Here is a 17,295-nt window from a genome sequence, read left to right on the forward strand (position 1 = left end):
AGAGCGGCATATACTTGCCTGTGTGAGGAGCCCCACAAGGGGTTTGAAAACCACACGGTGTCACACTTTCTACCAATGTTCAACGCTTGTTAGCTCTTCCCACCTCACGTTTTCCACACACACACACACACACACACACACACACACACACACACACACACACACGCAAACACGTTTCCGAGCATACAGAAGGCCTGATGGCATCTCCTAATGTTTAATTAGCAATCCCTGAAGCCGTGGGTGTCCCAATGGGGTCCCATATAACTTAAACATGGCGTCACAATATACCTTTCGTCTCACACTGGAATACCCGACCCGTCGTTTCTGCTCTACTTGATCACTACAATGGTGTGGAGGGAGTGAAATGAAGTGAAGAAGGAAATCTAATTTTTCGCTTTTGGCTTCCCCCAGGGGTTCGGTCATTGAGAGAGAGAGAGAGAGAGAGAGAGAGAGAGAGAGAGAGAGAGAGAGAGAGAGAGAATATTCAATGTTGATATTGGTTGTAATTTTCCACAGTACTTCTGGCTTGAGCACGACGCGACGGTACGACCCTTCGGCGTGATGACCTGGCCTTTTGACCTGACCCTTAAGGTAAGGTAAGGTCAGGCCGAAGAGTATGCCTTCATACCCATGGGTCGTAAAACCGTGCTCAAGCGTCGTGCCATAATGATCAAGGGTCGTATTGTCGTGTACAGGAAACTCTCAGTCAGGAATAATTTTTTACGCTAAAGATTTTTCATAACCGAATATACCAAGACGTTTCAACTTTGGCAGCATATTTTCTCATTTTCATTGCTTATGAAAAATCTTAAGACATTCCAAGCTTCTGTGACCTAATAATTCCAGATGTCTTCATCAAATTTCCCACTACAAGAAGCCTCAGAAAGGAAAAATTATTGATATCAAAAACTCGGAAAAATAGGTAGGTTATACATACAAATAATCCGTTTTCTTATACTCGCGTTTGTCTATTTTCTTTGTATGTTAGGGGTATCTATAATGAATACAATTTACGATTTATGCATTAGCCACCAGAGAAAATGCCTGTATGCTTAATAACAACCATCATATTATTATTATCATTACTTTCCATAGAGGTATATAGACAACATCTTGATATACAGATATCTCGTTACACTCATAAATACACCATTTACCTTGAAAACGTCATTGAACGCGCACATAAAACATCATGTCTCTTACACCATTTCCCTCTCACTACCTGAGTATGTAATCTTACCAAACTTTCTCATTTCTGAACTTCAAAGACACAAATCCTAAGAAAACTTCTAGCTTCTATATTCATCAAACGCATTCAAAGGAATGGTAAACTTCATGTAAATTATCAATGAAAATGTATGCATATAATGGCTACTGTGGCTGCATGAGTCAACAGGTGGGAAAGATAAGTCCACGGGTTTACTGTTATAAAGTTTATGTTACCCAAGCAACAAGGTCATACAGGAGGAAAAAAAGGAAAAGAAATTAACGCTGCCATGTCGAAATACTGACTCTGTCTGTCTGTATGTTTGACTGACGGTGTCACTGAGTGGTAAGTACTCGTAGGTAGCCTCTCCCTCGAGATACAAAACAAGCCTTTACCTTGTCGTAAGTGCTCTCTCTCTCTCTCTCTCTCTCTCTCTCTCTCTCTCTCTCTCTCTCTCTCTCTCTCTCTCTCTCTCTTCCCCGTAGCCCCTCCCACCTTACCCATCAGACAAGACACACACGCACATACTAAGGCATGTATGTTCCCCGTCATCGCCCAACAGGCCGACCAACAGAGCAAGGCCGACTCCACCCTGGGCGACGCGTGCAGCGGTGTGGGCGAGGCGCCCAAGATCCGAGCCTCCTGCAAGAGACTATGCAAGGGTCACCTGAACAAAGTGAACAGCGTCCACTTCTCCGGTGACAGCAGGTAAGTGGCGGTCGGTTGTGGTACGTGTAGTCCACGGTTGTGGTCACAATTCATAACCCAAATGAAATGGCCACAACATACGTCTCATCTTCCACAGAGAAAAACAAACAAATAAACAAAATAAGATAACAATGCCTCATCTCTGTGTTTGTGTTGACATTTAGCTTGACACTGCTATTCAGGAAGTCCCACGTGACGCTGTATATTGTTCATGGGATCATTTATCTTGCATGTTGGCACGTCTAATAATAACATTCCTGTCTTCATTCCACTGCACTGGGGTTTGTCTTCTCTTTGGCTAGTCATAGTCTAATCATAAGCGGATATTTCATGGGTCACTTCCTCAAAAAATCATGTGATGTTGACCACTTAGTGCTACTACTGCCTTAAGTCGTCTCACCTTAATAACATAGCAACTCAGTTCCTGACTAGAAGAACATATTAAGTCAGTTCTTAACATGAACAACAGAGCAAGTCAATTCATAACTCCCAACAGTACATAACAACGCCAGTTCAGAACAACAGAACTAAACACAAGGTCTCTCCTTACAAGAAGAGCATAATAACAATTCAAAGACACGAGCGATAAAGTTACGGAGCAAGACTCCAGTTGGCTCAGTGTCTATAACAATAACAGACTTTCATAACATCCATCACCATCTACGTAGTGTTACATATGACAATAACAACAAATCATTAAAGTCAGTCTCCCAATGGGGGAAAAACATAGTAAATACATCATCACCTGTTCTTCAAACAACAGAAAAACAGATCGTAACATAAGTTACAGAACATTATCTTTTGAGAACAGGCAGCTGCAACGTATTATCTAAGACACTACATAATTAAGCCAACGAAGATAATTTAATTGAACAACGTCCTCTGACCACATCCGCTCAACCACAACACCACAACACCAAGGGGAGGAAAAGTGGTAATTATTAAGCCAACCTTAGAAAAATCCTTTTTTTTTCTGGCGTCTCTCAGCTTCCCAGGGAGACTGTGTAAAAGTTATCTTTGATTCTATCTTGATTTCCTCTGAAGCTACGTGGAATTAATGAGGAGCCCCTTTACGACCCTTGACCACGACGGTATGCGACCCTTGAGCACGACGGTATGCGACCCTTGAGCACGACGGTACGATCCTTGAGCACGTTGATGCGACCCTTGAGCACGACGGTGCGACCCTAGGTCAAGAAGGCCAAGACCTCTGACCTGACCCTATGGGGGGTCAAAGGTCAAGCCATCATACCAGAAAGGAGTCTCTTACCATCGGTGCTTTTGAAGGGTCATGCCATCGTCGCGCTGCGAGAGGCGCACCGTCGAAGTGTTTGAAAATGGGTCTCTTGTGTACCGTCGCGTTCGACGGTGTGTACCGTACCGTACCGTCTCCGACAGGCACCTGGTGTCGGGGTCTCTGGACGGGAAGCTCATCATCTGGGACATCTACACCGGCAACAAGACGCAGATTATCCCTCTCATGTCCTCCTGGGTCATGTCCGTGGCATTCGCCCCATCTGGCAACTTCGTTGGTGAGTTCTGGTGCTTCTGCCACGGGTCCCCCCGTCTCTCTGTGATTGTACCCAGTACCCAGCCTCTCTGTGACTGTCCCCAGTACCCAGTCCCTCTAAAGACTGTCCCCAGTACCCAGTCCCTCTAAAGACAGTCCCCAGTACCCAATCCCTCTAAAGACTGTCCCCAGTACCCAGTCCCTCTAAAGACTGTCCCCAGTACCCAGTCCCTCTAAAGACTGTCCCCAGTACCCAGTCTCTCTAAAGACTGTCGTCCCCAGTACCCAGTCTCTCTAAAGACTGTCCCCAGTACCTAGTCTCTCTGTGACTGTCCCCAGTACCCAGTCCCTCTAAAGACAGTCCCCAGTACCCAGTCCCTCTAAAGACTGTCCCCAGTACCCAGTCCCTCTAAAGACTGTCCCCAGTTCTCAGTCCCTTTAAAGACTGTCCCCAGTTCTCAGTCCCTTTAAAGACTGTCCCCAGTCCCTCTAAAGACTGTCCCCAGTACCCAGTCCCTCTAAAGACTGTCCCCAGTACCCAGTCCCTCTAAAGACTGTCCCCAGTTCCCAGTCCCTCTAAAGACTGTCCCCAATACCCAGTCCCTCTAAAGACTGTCCCCAGTACCCAGTCTCGTAGAATATTGTTTTGTCTCCTGACCTACAAATCTTCCAAGATCTCCTGTATAATTCTCTCGTAATGCTCTGATACTTTCGTCAAATATGTGCCCAGACTTCCCCACAAAAAAGATTTTCCAATCATCAGGCTAACAAGTCCTTAACCAGACTCCCTACGTCTTAACCAGCAGTTTTGCAATTCTTTCAGGACGTATGACGCAGTTCCAAAGAAATATTCGTTTCTTCTTCTTCAGCCAAATAAGTTCTTTGAGATTTTCGTTTTATTTACTTAAAAGCAAGACGAGATTCTAAGCAAACATCCTAACAATTCTCTCAAGATTCATTCATCTACAAACAAACAATTGTTGACCTTTGAAAATATAGGTATCTTAAAAACCCATTACTCACTACTCAATTACTCAACCATCGTTACCAAAAAACCCTATTTCAGCAATAATCCTCTGAGGACAGTTAGTAACTATGTGTTTGCCTCACTAACCATCTTCCTAACAACTCATAAGGAGGAGGTTTAACTCCACAATGATCATTCAGGTAAACCTTATCGACATCACTACTAACTACATTGCCATTCTAACGACCATCAGACTGAGGTTGACCTTGACTGGCCTTTGGTGGAGACCTGAGCTGACCTTTGACAGTAACCCTGGCTTACTGACTGTGACCTACGCTGACCTATGACTGACTTTTAAAGATGGCCTCAGCTGACTTATAGATGAGGGGAAGGCTGTCATTGCTTAACCTTTCAATGCTGACTATTAGCACCCTCTTATGATGACCTTTGACCTTGCAGCGAGCGGCGGGATGGACAACCAGTGCACGGTGCATGACTTGAACAACAGGGACTCGACAGGAGCAGCCAAGATCGCCCGTGAACTGGCGGGTTATGAGGGATTTCTCTCCTCCATGAGGTTCCTCGATGACGCTAACCTCATTACTGGCTCAGGCGACATGAAAGTGTAAGTCCGGGTGTACCGGGTGTACTGAAGTACACATAAAGTGGAGGGTAGTGTGTTGTACTGGGCTGCTGAGGAAGGGTACTGGGTTGCTGAGGATGTATACTGGGTTGCTGAGGATGTATACTGGGTGGTTAGGATGTGCACTGGGTGGTGAGGATGTGTACTGGGTAATGAGGATGTACACTGGGTGGTGAGAATGTGCACTGGGTGCTGAGAATATGTACTGGGTGCTGAGGATGTGTACTGGGTAATGAGGATGTGTACTGGGTAGTGAGGAATGTGTACTCGATGTGTACTGGGTGTTGGTCCTGTAGTCTTCCACTGGGAACACACTTTATTCAGCTCCTCCCATGTCCCCTACATCACCATCTACAATTCTTCCATCTAAATCCCTTTAGCTTACATTAGCTGTGTGTGTGTGTGTGTGTGTGTGTGCTGGGGCTTGGGTGTGTGCTGTGGGCTTGTGTGTGTCGTGTGTGTGTGTGTGTACTGGGGACGGTGGAGCAAGGTGATAACATTAAAGAATGAGGAACAGTGGCGTAAGCGATGAACCATGAATACTTAAAAGCTTATTAGTGTTGATGATGATGACATGGACGTATTGCAGACATGCCTGTCTATGCATGACGATGGTCTCTCTGACGACACAGTCATGAGGCAAAACCATGACCATTCAAAATCTCTTCTGTATTACCACAACACACGAATACTCAACTCGGACAAAAAAAGAAAAAATGTTGAGGCATTTAAACTAACTGACTCATTTTTCTTTCATACAGATCTTTGTCAAATGAACTAGACTAACTTGTCAAATTACCTGGGCTATCCTACAAATCAGTCTGGCTTTAAACATGTAAAACAACAACATCTCTACAATCTTGCATTCAATGTTGTTATGAATATGCTTCCAGGAAATGTATCATCCGAGCCTTACGCCTCATTGGCTCAGGCCAGTCCAAGGTTGTTGTGCCTCTTGCTTCACGCCTGACGGTGGCTCATGTAATCAAACTGTTTGTTTACCATTCAGGCTACGTGTCAAATCCTTCCCATAGCCGTTCTGTCGACCTTACAGACTGGCCTTAGCGCTGACGATTCGCCTTCCAGATCTTTCTTTTTGTCGCCCCTCCGCATGACTAGTGTTTCCCTCTCTGTCCAGTCGTGTCTGTAGTTTTTTTTGGTTTTCTTCTGATCTACCTCCCTATTTACGACCATTACTCTTGCTGTAGCTTGATTAACATCCGTCTTCCTACGTACCTAACTCTGATGCTCTTCCTGTAGCTACGTACCATGTATCTACCCACCTCCTTGTGTACTGTATTCTTGTAGCTACAGGACGGGTCGTACATAAACACAACCTTTTCAAGCTTCACCAACTTCCCCTCCGCGCTGAAATCTCCGCCAGCTTTAGGTCCCCATCAGCCTGCAGGAACCCTGCGTCCTCCTGTTCGACGCTGAGTATCCCTCCTTCGCCCTTCCTCCTACTCGGAAGTCTGGTCAGACTGACGCCCCTCCTTCCCCCTGCAGCCTACACTGGGACGTCCAGGCCGGCAAGAAAGTGACAGAGTTCTTTGGTCACTCCGGAGACGTGGCGACCATGAGCCTGGCTCCAGACTCGAGCTGCTTCGTCACGGGTTCTGTGGATCGAACCATCAAGCTGTGGGACCTCAGGGACACCAAGACCTGCAAGCAGACCTTCTGGGGTCACACCTCCGACGTCAACTCCGTCTGCGTGAGTTCTCTCGCCTCATAACACCAACTTGACAAAACATCTACCCATATAATAATGACTTGTTCTATGTCATCCAAATGGCATATCAAATGTACTTAACTACCTCCCTAGAGAGGTGAAAATCTGGTCCACGTCATGTGGTATCAATTCAACAACCACTCAACCTCCAAAACCTTGCCTCCTAAGCTGCAACTCCGTCCCTCTGTCGCATATACCCTCCCTCAACAACCCCCCCTACATATCTTCCACAGTTCCACCCCAGTGGCTTCTGCGTGGGGTCCGGCTCGGAGGACAAGACGGCCAGGATGTGGGACATTCGCAGCGACCAGCAGTTGGCCGAGTATAAACCTCCGACGCCCAACTCAGGCTTCACGTGCTGTGGTCTGAGCAGCTCCGGCCGATACATCATGTGTGGCTCCGACGACAACACAGTTCACTTCTGGGACACCCTGAAGGCTACTCACCAAGGTAGCTTGCCAAGTCACAGTTTGTCGACTGGTGGTAGATGATGGTAGAGGAAGGTTTTGGCTGTCACGAGGAAATACAGAGTAGATTTTGGAGGTCCGTGGTTGCAAGGGGACCGTCTAATACAGACCGTGTGGTATATGGGGGGCGCTTTTGGTTTGGAGTCTCATTGTTGTACAGGGTTATCATCCAGTTGTGGTCGGTGCTGGAGATGGAAGACTGAGTAGGTCAAGGATGCCACTGGTAATGAGAGAGAAGTTTTGAGGTCCGTGGCTCTTGGGTGCGTTCCATGCTGATAATGTGGTTGCCGCAAGGAGATATAGACAAGCTCTGAGGTCAATCATTAGCTACGACATCTTGAGAAGTCAGGAGGTCTGCGATTCCCTGCTTCCTCGGGAATGGTAACTCAAACCCGAGAGGTTATGAACCACACGGAGGTTGTGGAGATCAGAATAATCAGAGAGGTTATTGGTTCTTAGCGTAGTGTATTAGTCCCCTACCTCTTGTTGTGACTATATAACAAAATGCAGACACAGAACACATGAAATCTTGTATACACATCCACAGGAAGAACGGGCTACATGTTTTATTAAAGCATAAAGAAACATAAACACAGTAACATAAACAAACATAAACACAGTAACCTTGATATTTCGTGGACGGAACCTTACACATCTTTTCTCTCTACCTGTTCTTCCTTTGTCGTTACGTTCTTATCATTAACACTGTTTTTCTGGGTTCTTATATCCTGACATGCACACCTGCAGACCACAAAAAAAGGACCAAAATCCACAGTCATGTTCATGAATATACATAAAAAAAAGAGACATAAAACCATCCAGTGACCAGCAGAAAAAACGAGGGAACTTTTTTTTGTTGAACTTTTTTGTATTTGTTTTATCAATACGTCCGGGTTGGCCTTATACAACCCAGGATGCAAAGATCGGAGGATAAAAACGAACCTTACTACCTGGTCGGGTCATGACAACACTATACCAAACCTACTCCCATGACCTTGAACTGAACCACGCCTGACCCCGATACCTCAACGGCCTTGACCTGACCCTGCTTCTGACCCACGCATGGCTCCACGACCTTGACCGGAACAAGTCCCTCATGCACGCCCGAATCCATGACCTTGACCGGACCTATCCCCTCATCCGTGCCTGACCCCGTGGCCTTGACCTGACCCATGTATGGCTCCGCGACCTTGACCTGACCCATGCATGGCTCCGTGACCTTGACCCGAAACCTCTTCATCTAAAAACAGAGCGTGGGTAGGGCAGGTCAAGACAAATCACTCTATTCACTCTGAACTTGTTGAGGTCACGTATCTTAAAGTCAGTGATAACAAGACAGACTTGTGTAATTCAGTGTCTAAAACTCACCTAACCTGACCTCAAACCACCACTCACCGTTGACCGTTCTCTCACTATGACCACACCCTCTCATGCCTAGGCCGACCTTACGTAAATGTGAGGAACCAAGGCCTATAGGGAACTATAGAGTCCTATAACACCCACATCCCCTATAGAGAACCGACACCTCCCATCCCCACTCGAGAACCGAGACGTCCCTTCCTCTGTGAAGACCCCGAAGTTAAACTTCCCTAAAACGAAGTCTTCCTCCCACAGGTACGCTGCAGGGGCATGACAACAGGATCACCTCCCTGGCTGTAGCAGAGTCTGGCATCGCTCTGGCCACGTCCTCATGGGACATGAGCGTCAGGGTCTGGGGATTGTAAGACGGCCCCCTTCAACCTTAGGTATACAGCCTTAAGCCCCTCTCTTACCTGGAGCCTTCTGTGATGCCTCCTACGTGAGGAGGGTCTTCCTACGCGTGGACCCCCATGGCTTGTAGTCTTAGGCAAGAGACCCACCCACCCCCTCTCTACAATGAGGCCCTTGGCGTGAGGTCTACTCTACGACCACATGGGTGAGGGAGCTTCTGCAATGAGGCTTACTACAAGAGACTTGCTCGAGGATCACTTCACGGAGGGGGGAGCCCCTCTGTCTACTGAAGACATGGCTTCGCTGAGGTTCCCTGGAGGAACCAGTCACATGGACCCCCCTCAACTGGGCAAGCATCTCCGACACAGTTCCCCGTCTGACGTATCACCCGTACGTCGAAGGCACGAGACCACCTTACGAACCTCGACTCTGTCCACGTCTTCTCTCTACCGACAACATAAGGTTACCAGGTGATCTTGATCAGACGCCGCTTCTTCATGGGTCGAGCGAATACTCTTCATTTCCTCTCTGTTCCAGGCGTCCTTAAATGCTTTATACCCTGCGGTATATGCGAACACTCTCGCAACTCTTGATGTTCTCTGCTCTAAGTAACTCTCCTGCTTCTAAGTGTCATTGTCGGCTTGTAGCATCCTCCACGCATCCTTATAGATCGTCCCGAGTTCTAGATTACAGTGTATTACATGAGCACTAGTACAGAAATTCAGTATCATTACAGTTGTTAGTAACTCTAATCGCTTTCTACCATGTAAACGTGAAGCTTAAGTAAAGATGGCGAAGTCCCTAAGTCCAAACATCAGTGTGAAGACGAAAGTTTTCTGCGAAGCTGTCTGGTCCCTCTCTCAAAGAGGTCATGTCTGGCCTCACCGAGGTCGCCCCTCGAGACAGAAGGCATGGGATGAGCACAACAATACAGATGTGTAGACCAAGACACCTTAATAAAAAAAAAATGTATATTATCAGCTCTGCGCAGAAGTCTAAGTGCAGCCGTTCATTAAGCCCTCAAAGCTTAACTTTAGTGTATCTCTCTAACCAGCAGAAGAGCCACGCCGAGAGGGGAAGACAAGAATAACAATAACTAAAGAAAAATAACATCACAACTACTTGTAACTCGACCCTCGGCCGCGAGTCAGACGCAAGACTGTTCAATAAACAATAAGGGACGTGTAGTTTTAATGTATCTATAGAAATAGACAAAAGAATAACGTTAGAATCGTTTCATAAGTATTTAAGATAAAAATAACAAAAACACAAACCTCTCCTTCTCCTATCCGAGTTGGTGACTATTCCACAAGTGCTTTATTTTCTAGAGGTAAGGTTAAAAGCTTCTACCATGCCAAAGACAAGGCCAGCGAGAGCGGGATGCGACACTTGATCCGTTCCTGCGTTTTGAGGGGATTGGCAAACGCACTTCTGCTCGTCTTCTGTTCCCACTGGTCTTCTGGATATGGTACTAGTACTATAATATATATATATATATATATATATATATATATATATATATATATATATATATATATATATATATATATATATATTGATAGATAAGATAGATAAAAAAAAGTACTAAAGTAGCGAGTGTATATAAGTTGCAGGAAAAAACAGAAGAAAACGGAATTGAGTATGCGATTGAAACGTATTTTCCATTTCTAAAGTGTTTTTCCAGAATATATATATATATATATATATATATATATATATATATATATATATATATATATATATATAATGTTTTGATGAAGTAATCCTAGGTGTATTGAAGTTGAAAATAAAGAAAAATGAAAAAAAAAAAACATAACTTAGTCTAGTGCTTTTGCGTTATACTGCTTCTAATCATAAGGTAAACAGTAGCACATACGTCTACAGAAAACGTAGAATAAATGATTACGTAGGAAAGCGATAATACGATAAGGACTTACATCTCAACTACTGGTTATCTTGTAAGAATTCTGATGTACGTGTTGTTGTTGTTGAAGAAATTGAATTATTGACACCAATGTATCAATGTATCAAGCGGCTAAAAACGAACTATATATATAAGAATTTACTTGTTAGTCACATGTACATGACTCATTATAATTAACATGTTAACATTGATTCATTACATTTAACATGTTAACAGTGAGTCATTATACTCTAACAGGCTAACACTGTTATCATATTTAACATGCTAACATTAAGTCATTATATTTAACATGCTAACATTAAGTTATTATATTTAACATGTTAACATTAACTTGTGAGTGGGGCACCAGCCAGCTGTTGGGGGACAGCTAGGCAGGACCCCCACTATCTTGTGCGCGCAGCAGGCAACCCACTTGGCTTTTCGACAAGTGTATCAGCCAAGCCACCTCCATCAGTATCTGTGAGGTCAACTAGAGGTCATCCTAGGTCACTTGGTGAGGGTCAGCTTAAAGGTTTAACCACACCTGGTGTTCTCAATGTTCAACCTGGGGGGGTCATAGTACGTGACCTGGTGGACAGGTTGGTCATTAACCTGGCGTGGTATACAGTCATTCGAGGTCATCAGGCGCGTTCAACTAGCTTGTGTACCGTAATTCAGGCCTGCAAGTCTCATTTAGGTCATAACGATTACTCCAGGATCAATCGTGATTCACCAAAATTTTCTATAATGCTATACGAAGGTCCCTATTTACACGAAGGTCCCTATTTACACACGAAGGTCCCTATTTACACACGAAGGTCCCTATTTAGAGTAAGACTAATAGAAATTGGACTTAGAAAACGGGTTGAGGCGCAGAACATCGTCCTTGAACACCATTTCGATGTGCCTTTCTCGGGACAAACTTAAGTTATATGGACTCAAAACAAACTTTGCGGCCAAATTAAGGATAACTTAATTAATTTTCAAGTTTACCAAGGTAAAATTTTGAGGTCAGAGGTCACGTACCAAAGACGAAACCAGGTCAACTATAAAAAAAAAAAGGTCACAGTGTACGGAGGTCAATTTGGCTGAATAATCCTTATAAGTTTTAAGTCCCTTATATTATATAAGTCGAACTTCCATTATATGATGTGTGATTGCTGGTATATGAGTATAGGATGTATTACGTATGATTAGGGATTAGATATATAAAAATTACCCTGCAGGCATTCCTCTGTCTCTCTATCTCTCTCTATCTCTCTCTCTCTCTCTCTCTCTCTCTCTCTCTCTCTCTCTCTCTCTCTCTCTCTCTCTCCCCGACCAAAGACACAATCCGGATATGTAACAAGCTCCCGAAACATGTTCTTCAGAGCAACACACTCTCTTAAACATCCACCTAAATTTGGCCTGATCTATATACCACTTGTCACGTACTGGTATGATACACGTCCTCCTCAGCCACCGACCTCGTTCCCTGGCCATGTTGGCGTAACATCACACAACACAACACTGGCTAACCCGTGTCGCCTTGCGCTATGAGAGTGAGAAAAGAATTACTGTATCGTTTTTCCACATTAGGCCTAACACAGACACGGGAAATAGGGAGTCTGGACTTCAAATTCATCCTCACTATTGTCTTTTATAAGACGAGGGATGCATGTCGCTAGTGATGGGACGTAGGACATATTCACGCCCATTCTACCATACGCCCATTCCTATAAGACTTTCCTTCAGGCATATTAATCCTGTAAGTTTTGTATATATATATTTTTTTCCTATTTTTCTTCCGGTGTGTTGGTGGGGGTTGTGGAAAGCTGCGAGAAAGGCTTGACTTTTCTATCCTTTTCTTCTATAGCTTTTAAGGGGATTGAATTCCATTCTTTTTTTTTTTTAGGTAGTGTTAAGGCCAGACCACTTTGCTTGGACCCTGGGTCTGTGTGGTGTGCCTCTCTCTCTCTCTCTCTCTCTCTCTCTCTCTCTCTCTCTCTCTCTCTCTCTCTCTCCTGTTTTATATGAATTTCTCCCATCATACAACCTATATAGTCCCGAGCCATAGTACCTTAATCGATATTACTGATGTAGAGTAATATCGATATGCAGAGTAAGGTAAGGTTCAGTAAAAGACTGTTCTTCTATATATCACGAGCAAAAAATTACATTTAAAAAACTATGTATATATACGCTACGTCTTAAGTAATGTTTTGATCTGTAATTCTGACAGTAACTGATCCTTCAGTTGGACCCATATCCAACTAAGAGCTGGGTAATCTCACGTCGACTGGGATCCCACTTCCTTGCCTTCTAGCTGGTAGGATATCTTTGTTTAGAGTTGAACCCTGTGCTCCCAGCTCCTTTACAGTCGATTATCGTACGTAGCCCTTTACAGCATTACTCCCTTAATGACACTGATGTATAAGGCTATAATCTCCGAGCCAATGAATGAAACCCAACCTTCCCTTTCCAAACAGCAGTTAGGCCATTCATACTATTTTGATATTCTTAATCAACCTGCTTGTGTCAGGCTTCCTATCTCTTCCATATTCTCCCTCAATATCTGACACGTTCTCCATATATACCTATTCTTCCATATATACCTAGTCAATCTGTGTTCCAACTCCTAGCTCTCGTATCTACGTACGTCCTAGCAAGCTTCTGATATTATCCTAGGAGGCTACTTGACGTCAGAGCTTGTCTGCTAAAATGAAAGCCTGTCAGCTAAATAAAAGATTGTCAGCTAAAAGCAAAGCTTGTCAGCTAAATATAAGCTTGTCAGCTAAAAGCAAAGCTTGTTAGCTAAATATAAGCTTGTCAGCTAAAACAAAGCTTGTCAGCTAAATATAAGCGTGTCAGCTAAAACAAAGCTTGTCAGTTAAATATAAGCTTGTCAGCTAAAAGCAAAGCTTTTCAGCAAAATCTTCCTGATGTTCGAGAGGATAGCGGTGCCGACCTGCCACATGTGACCTTCCCTCATATTCAGCCCTCATACTGGCCTCACGCCCTGGCCTCAAGCTAAGCCCTCACACTACCTCAGACCCTGCACTCGACCCCCTCATCCTGCCTCATAACCAACACTCAGCGCCTCATACTGCCTCATACCCAGCACTCAGCCCCTCATACAGCCTCATGCCCAGCACTCAGCCCCTCATACTGCCCTAAGCTCAGCCCTCATACAAGATGTGCTCTCGGCAACGAAGTGATCTTGTAGGAACTTATTTGTTTTGTTTTTAGCTTCAGAAACTTTTTTTGCCCAATAAAAAGTTTGAAGTATGAACGAGTGTCACTTGGACCCTAAACACTCACACTGACGCACCAAGCATGTACCTGGCGTACACCTAGAACCACCTGATAATGCATCAGAAGGCACCTGGAACATGTGTTTGGAAACACCTGGCATGTTTCTATCCCCTGGTATGGTTCACGGGACCTGACGTGACCTAGCCCGAACCCCTGGAAGCCCTATGAACCCATACGAATCCCCCAATATTCACCTGCTATACAACACAGGATGATGAGGCAATACAGCCACTGAATGCATCGCGAGACGTGGAATAATGACCAGCAAAGCAACGCTCGCGGACATGGGAGATAAGACGTCCATATCAACACACGTGGGGGGAAAACACACAGTGCTAGGGGTTTGTTTATCTGCAGCAAGTCATCCTTCTACATCGTGTCCCCCGAGCAGAAAGGTACGAGCCTTCATTACGACGGGAGAACGCACGTTAAGGAACGGCGGTCAACAATGAACATCATCACCCTTCCCAGCTTCACCCCCTTCCTTCCTTCCTCCGTGACCCATCTTTTGGACAAACCTTTTTTCATGATCATCCCTCTGTCCTCATCCTTCACGTCATCTCCACAGAGCCGACCACACGCTGGGTGTAGCGAGAGTGTCCTGTCCTTGGACCCCGCTGCTTTTCTGGAGCCTCCAACATCCATATTCTTCCAATCTGGAAGGACGAAGAAGAAACAAAAAAGGCAATGAAAAAGATCTGTCGATTCAAGACAATTTTCAACTCTTTTTTCTTGTTTTCACCTCCAGTTTGTGTGCATGTAATACCTTAGTCCATTTTACTTCATGCATGCCTTACCATCTGTGCTTGTGATTGACTATAAAGTAAGCAGTAAACTATGTATCACAAAACAGGGCTTGTTAGACGCAAGTATATGTGGGCGCCCCGCACCACGTGTTCTGAGTCAGGTCTCGCAATCGCACGTACACGTTCGAGGCCCCGCACTAGTATGCACGGGGCCTGCATTAATATGCACGGGGCCTGCATTAATATGCACGGGGTCAGCACCAGTATGCACAAGGCCTACATTAGTAAGCACGGGACCTGGACCAGTATTCTGAAGGCAAGCACTATTATGATAAGACTTACACCAGTATGTTGGGGGCCCGCACTAGTTTCTTGGGACCCTCTACTCCTGTGTAGGAGCCTATACTAATGTTGGGGGCCCGGACACAGATGGTAGGGCCAGCAGTACTATGTTGGGCCCCACACTAGTGTTTCGGTACCCTATACACCATTATGATGGAGCCTATACTAGCACACTGAGCGAACACACAGCAACACGCTGGATACACACAGTAATGTCATTGGGGGCCCCACGTCATGTGTTCTATCTCGGATTCATACCAAGTGGTTGAACTTACACTTCCAACTCCAGCTTAGCCAAAGTATACTCACATATAATCATTATTCATCTACTGTTTCGGTATCAAAGAGTCAGTCACAAAAAAATAACGAAAGACTTCGATGAAATTGGGGGGGGGGGGGGGGGGGGGGGGGGGAGAAGAATCGGATATCAGAAAAATCATTTTGCCAAGCTCCGTTCATGACCAACAATACGTTTTTCTTACGCCAGCAGGAATGTCAAGGATACCTGAGGCTTATTTCTTGTGGTTCCGGCTACCTGGGTGCTGGGAAAACCAGTCCTCTATCATTTGTTTATGTCCCTGTCACTGACAGACGACGCCATGAAGTCAGCAAGTATCTGATGTTTTGACAGAAACTCATGGAAAGCCCAAGTGCATTCAACTTGTCGGAAACAAAAAGCCACTGTAAATAAGAGCAACAGTAACAATAATAATGGAATAATAATCTTAATGATAAACAATGATAATGATAACAATAACGCAAGTATATCACGTATCAATAATAATAATAATAATAATAATAATCAAATTAATAATAATAATTAATAATAATAATAATCAATAATAATAATAATGATAATAATAAAGATAAGATAGTCATATCGTCAAGCTCTTCTGATGTTTTATGAGGGACTATTTCGAAAGACAAGTGTATGATGATCAGGTTATGAGAGGCGAGCATGCCCAGCTACTGATACATTAGCACTCGTCCTCCTGCCCAACGGATGAAGAGCATGGAAAGTCCAGGACGTGATCAGCTGGAGTAATAGGATGTCTTCTGCTGTTTGAATTCCTATGTCCCTCTATCCTTCAGTGGAAGTTAGCTACCATGTTGTGATACTGGGAATTTTCAAGTTTTATTACATCAACTTCCCAGGTAAATCCTCAAACCGTTCCACTTCATACTGATATATCGTGTTAAGACAAAGCTATAATAATATTATACGAAGAATTTCCATGTTGAGGGTGTTCATTATATGCACAAAGGTTGGACAAACTTTGGCCACATGAAATCACGGAGACATTATCAAATTACTATTACTAAAACTCTTCCTATGCAGAAATACATCATTCCAGGTGAAGCCTACTCCAGCGTGTAACCATAAGTAACGTAAAATCATCTCCAAAATTGTTAAAATATCAAAAAACTGTGGATATATACATACGTAAATACAACGGAGCGATTACACAGCTCGAGACAACAGCAACACTGTTCAAAGTCACCTCTAACAAGTATTAGTAAGCAGGTCAGACAGCGGTGTAGTAATAAGCCAGATGCGAGCGACCAACGCATCTGATGGTCTGTAGGCAGCCGACCGGCACCGTATCCCGCCTGCATGCCATAACCCATGTGTGGACGTCGGTTTTACCCACGCTCTCCGCTTCTATCATCCCTACTGAGTCTCGTTCTCCGCCTACCGGGAACTATAAAGTCGTCAACTGGACAATCTGTGGTCTTCAAGTAGGACGGATTCATTAGGATTAAACCTTGTTACGAAGTGCCCGCTTGCGTGTAGATTAAAAGTAACACTGGACATGTATCGCATCCTATCGACATTTAAACATAAGCAAGGCATTTTTTCTCCTATAAGGAATATAATGACCAGCATGGCAGTGGCAAACTATGTCCCAGTCATAGCCACGACGGGTGAAAAAAATAAATTAATCGGTATTCAATACTTTGACTAGGGAAATGAATTAAGCATGACATATTGTCAGAGGTTTCCTAATTCTAAATATCTTTCAAATGTAGCTTAAATGTCACTATACGTACGAAGTTCTACGGCATAT

At 44.4% G+C, this 17,295-nt stretch overlaps 2 protein-coding genes across 2 annotated transcripts in view; one reads left to right on the forward strand and one right to left on the reverse strand.

Moving 5' to 3' along the window:
- The window catches only part of Gbeta76C (guanine nucleotide-binding protein subunit beta-2), a 27,365-nt gene extending 13,250 nt beyond the window's left edge, over positions 1-14,115 (forward strand). The window contains exons 3-8 of the mRNA XM_071689188.1: positions 1,770-1,915; positions 3,314-3,447; positions 4,852-5,017; positions 6,542-6,746; positions 6,998-7,214; positions 8,846-14,115. Coding sequence (XP_071545289.1) covers positions 1,770-1,915; positions 3,314-3,447; positions 4,852-5,017; positions 6,542-6,746; positions 6,998-7,214; positions 8,846-8,955 — 978 coding nt within the window. The 3' untranslated portion in view covers positions 8,956-14,115. The remainder of the gene's footprint in view (positions 1-1,769; positions 1,916-3,313; positions 3,448-4,851; positions 5,018-6,541; positions 6,747-6,997; positions 7,215-8,845) is intronic.
- LOC139763253 (multifunctional procollagen lysine hydroxylase and glycosyltransferase LH3-like) overlaps positions 1-17,295 on the reverse strand; it is an 86,254-nt gene that overhangs the window by 55,116 nt on the left and 13,843 nt on the right. Inside the window, exon 3 of the mRNA XM_071689181.1 lies at positions 14,657-14,794. Within this exon, the coding sequence (XP_071545282.1) occupies positions 14,657-14,783 (127 nt within the window). The 5' untranslated portion in view covers positions 14,784-14,794. The remainder of the gene's footprint in view (positions 1-14,656; positions 14,795-17,295) is intronic.

Source organism: Panulirus ornatus, chromosome 46 (genome assembly GCF_036320965.1).
Source record: "Panulirus ornatus isolate Po-2019 chromosome 46, ASM3632096v1, whole genome shotgun sequence".
Taxonomy (NCBI): domain Eukaryota; kingdom Metazoa; phylum Arthropoda; class Malacostraca; order Decapoda; family Palinuridae; genus Panulirus; species Panulirus ornatus.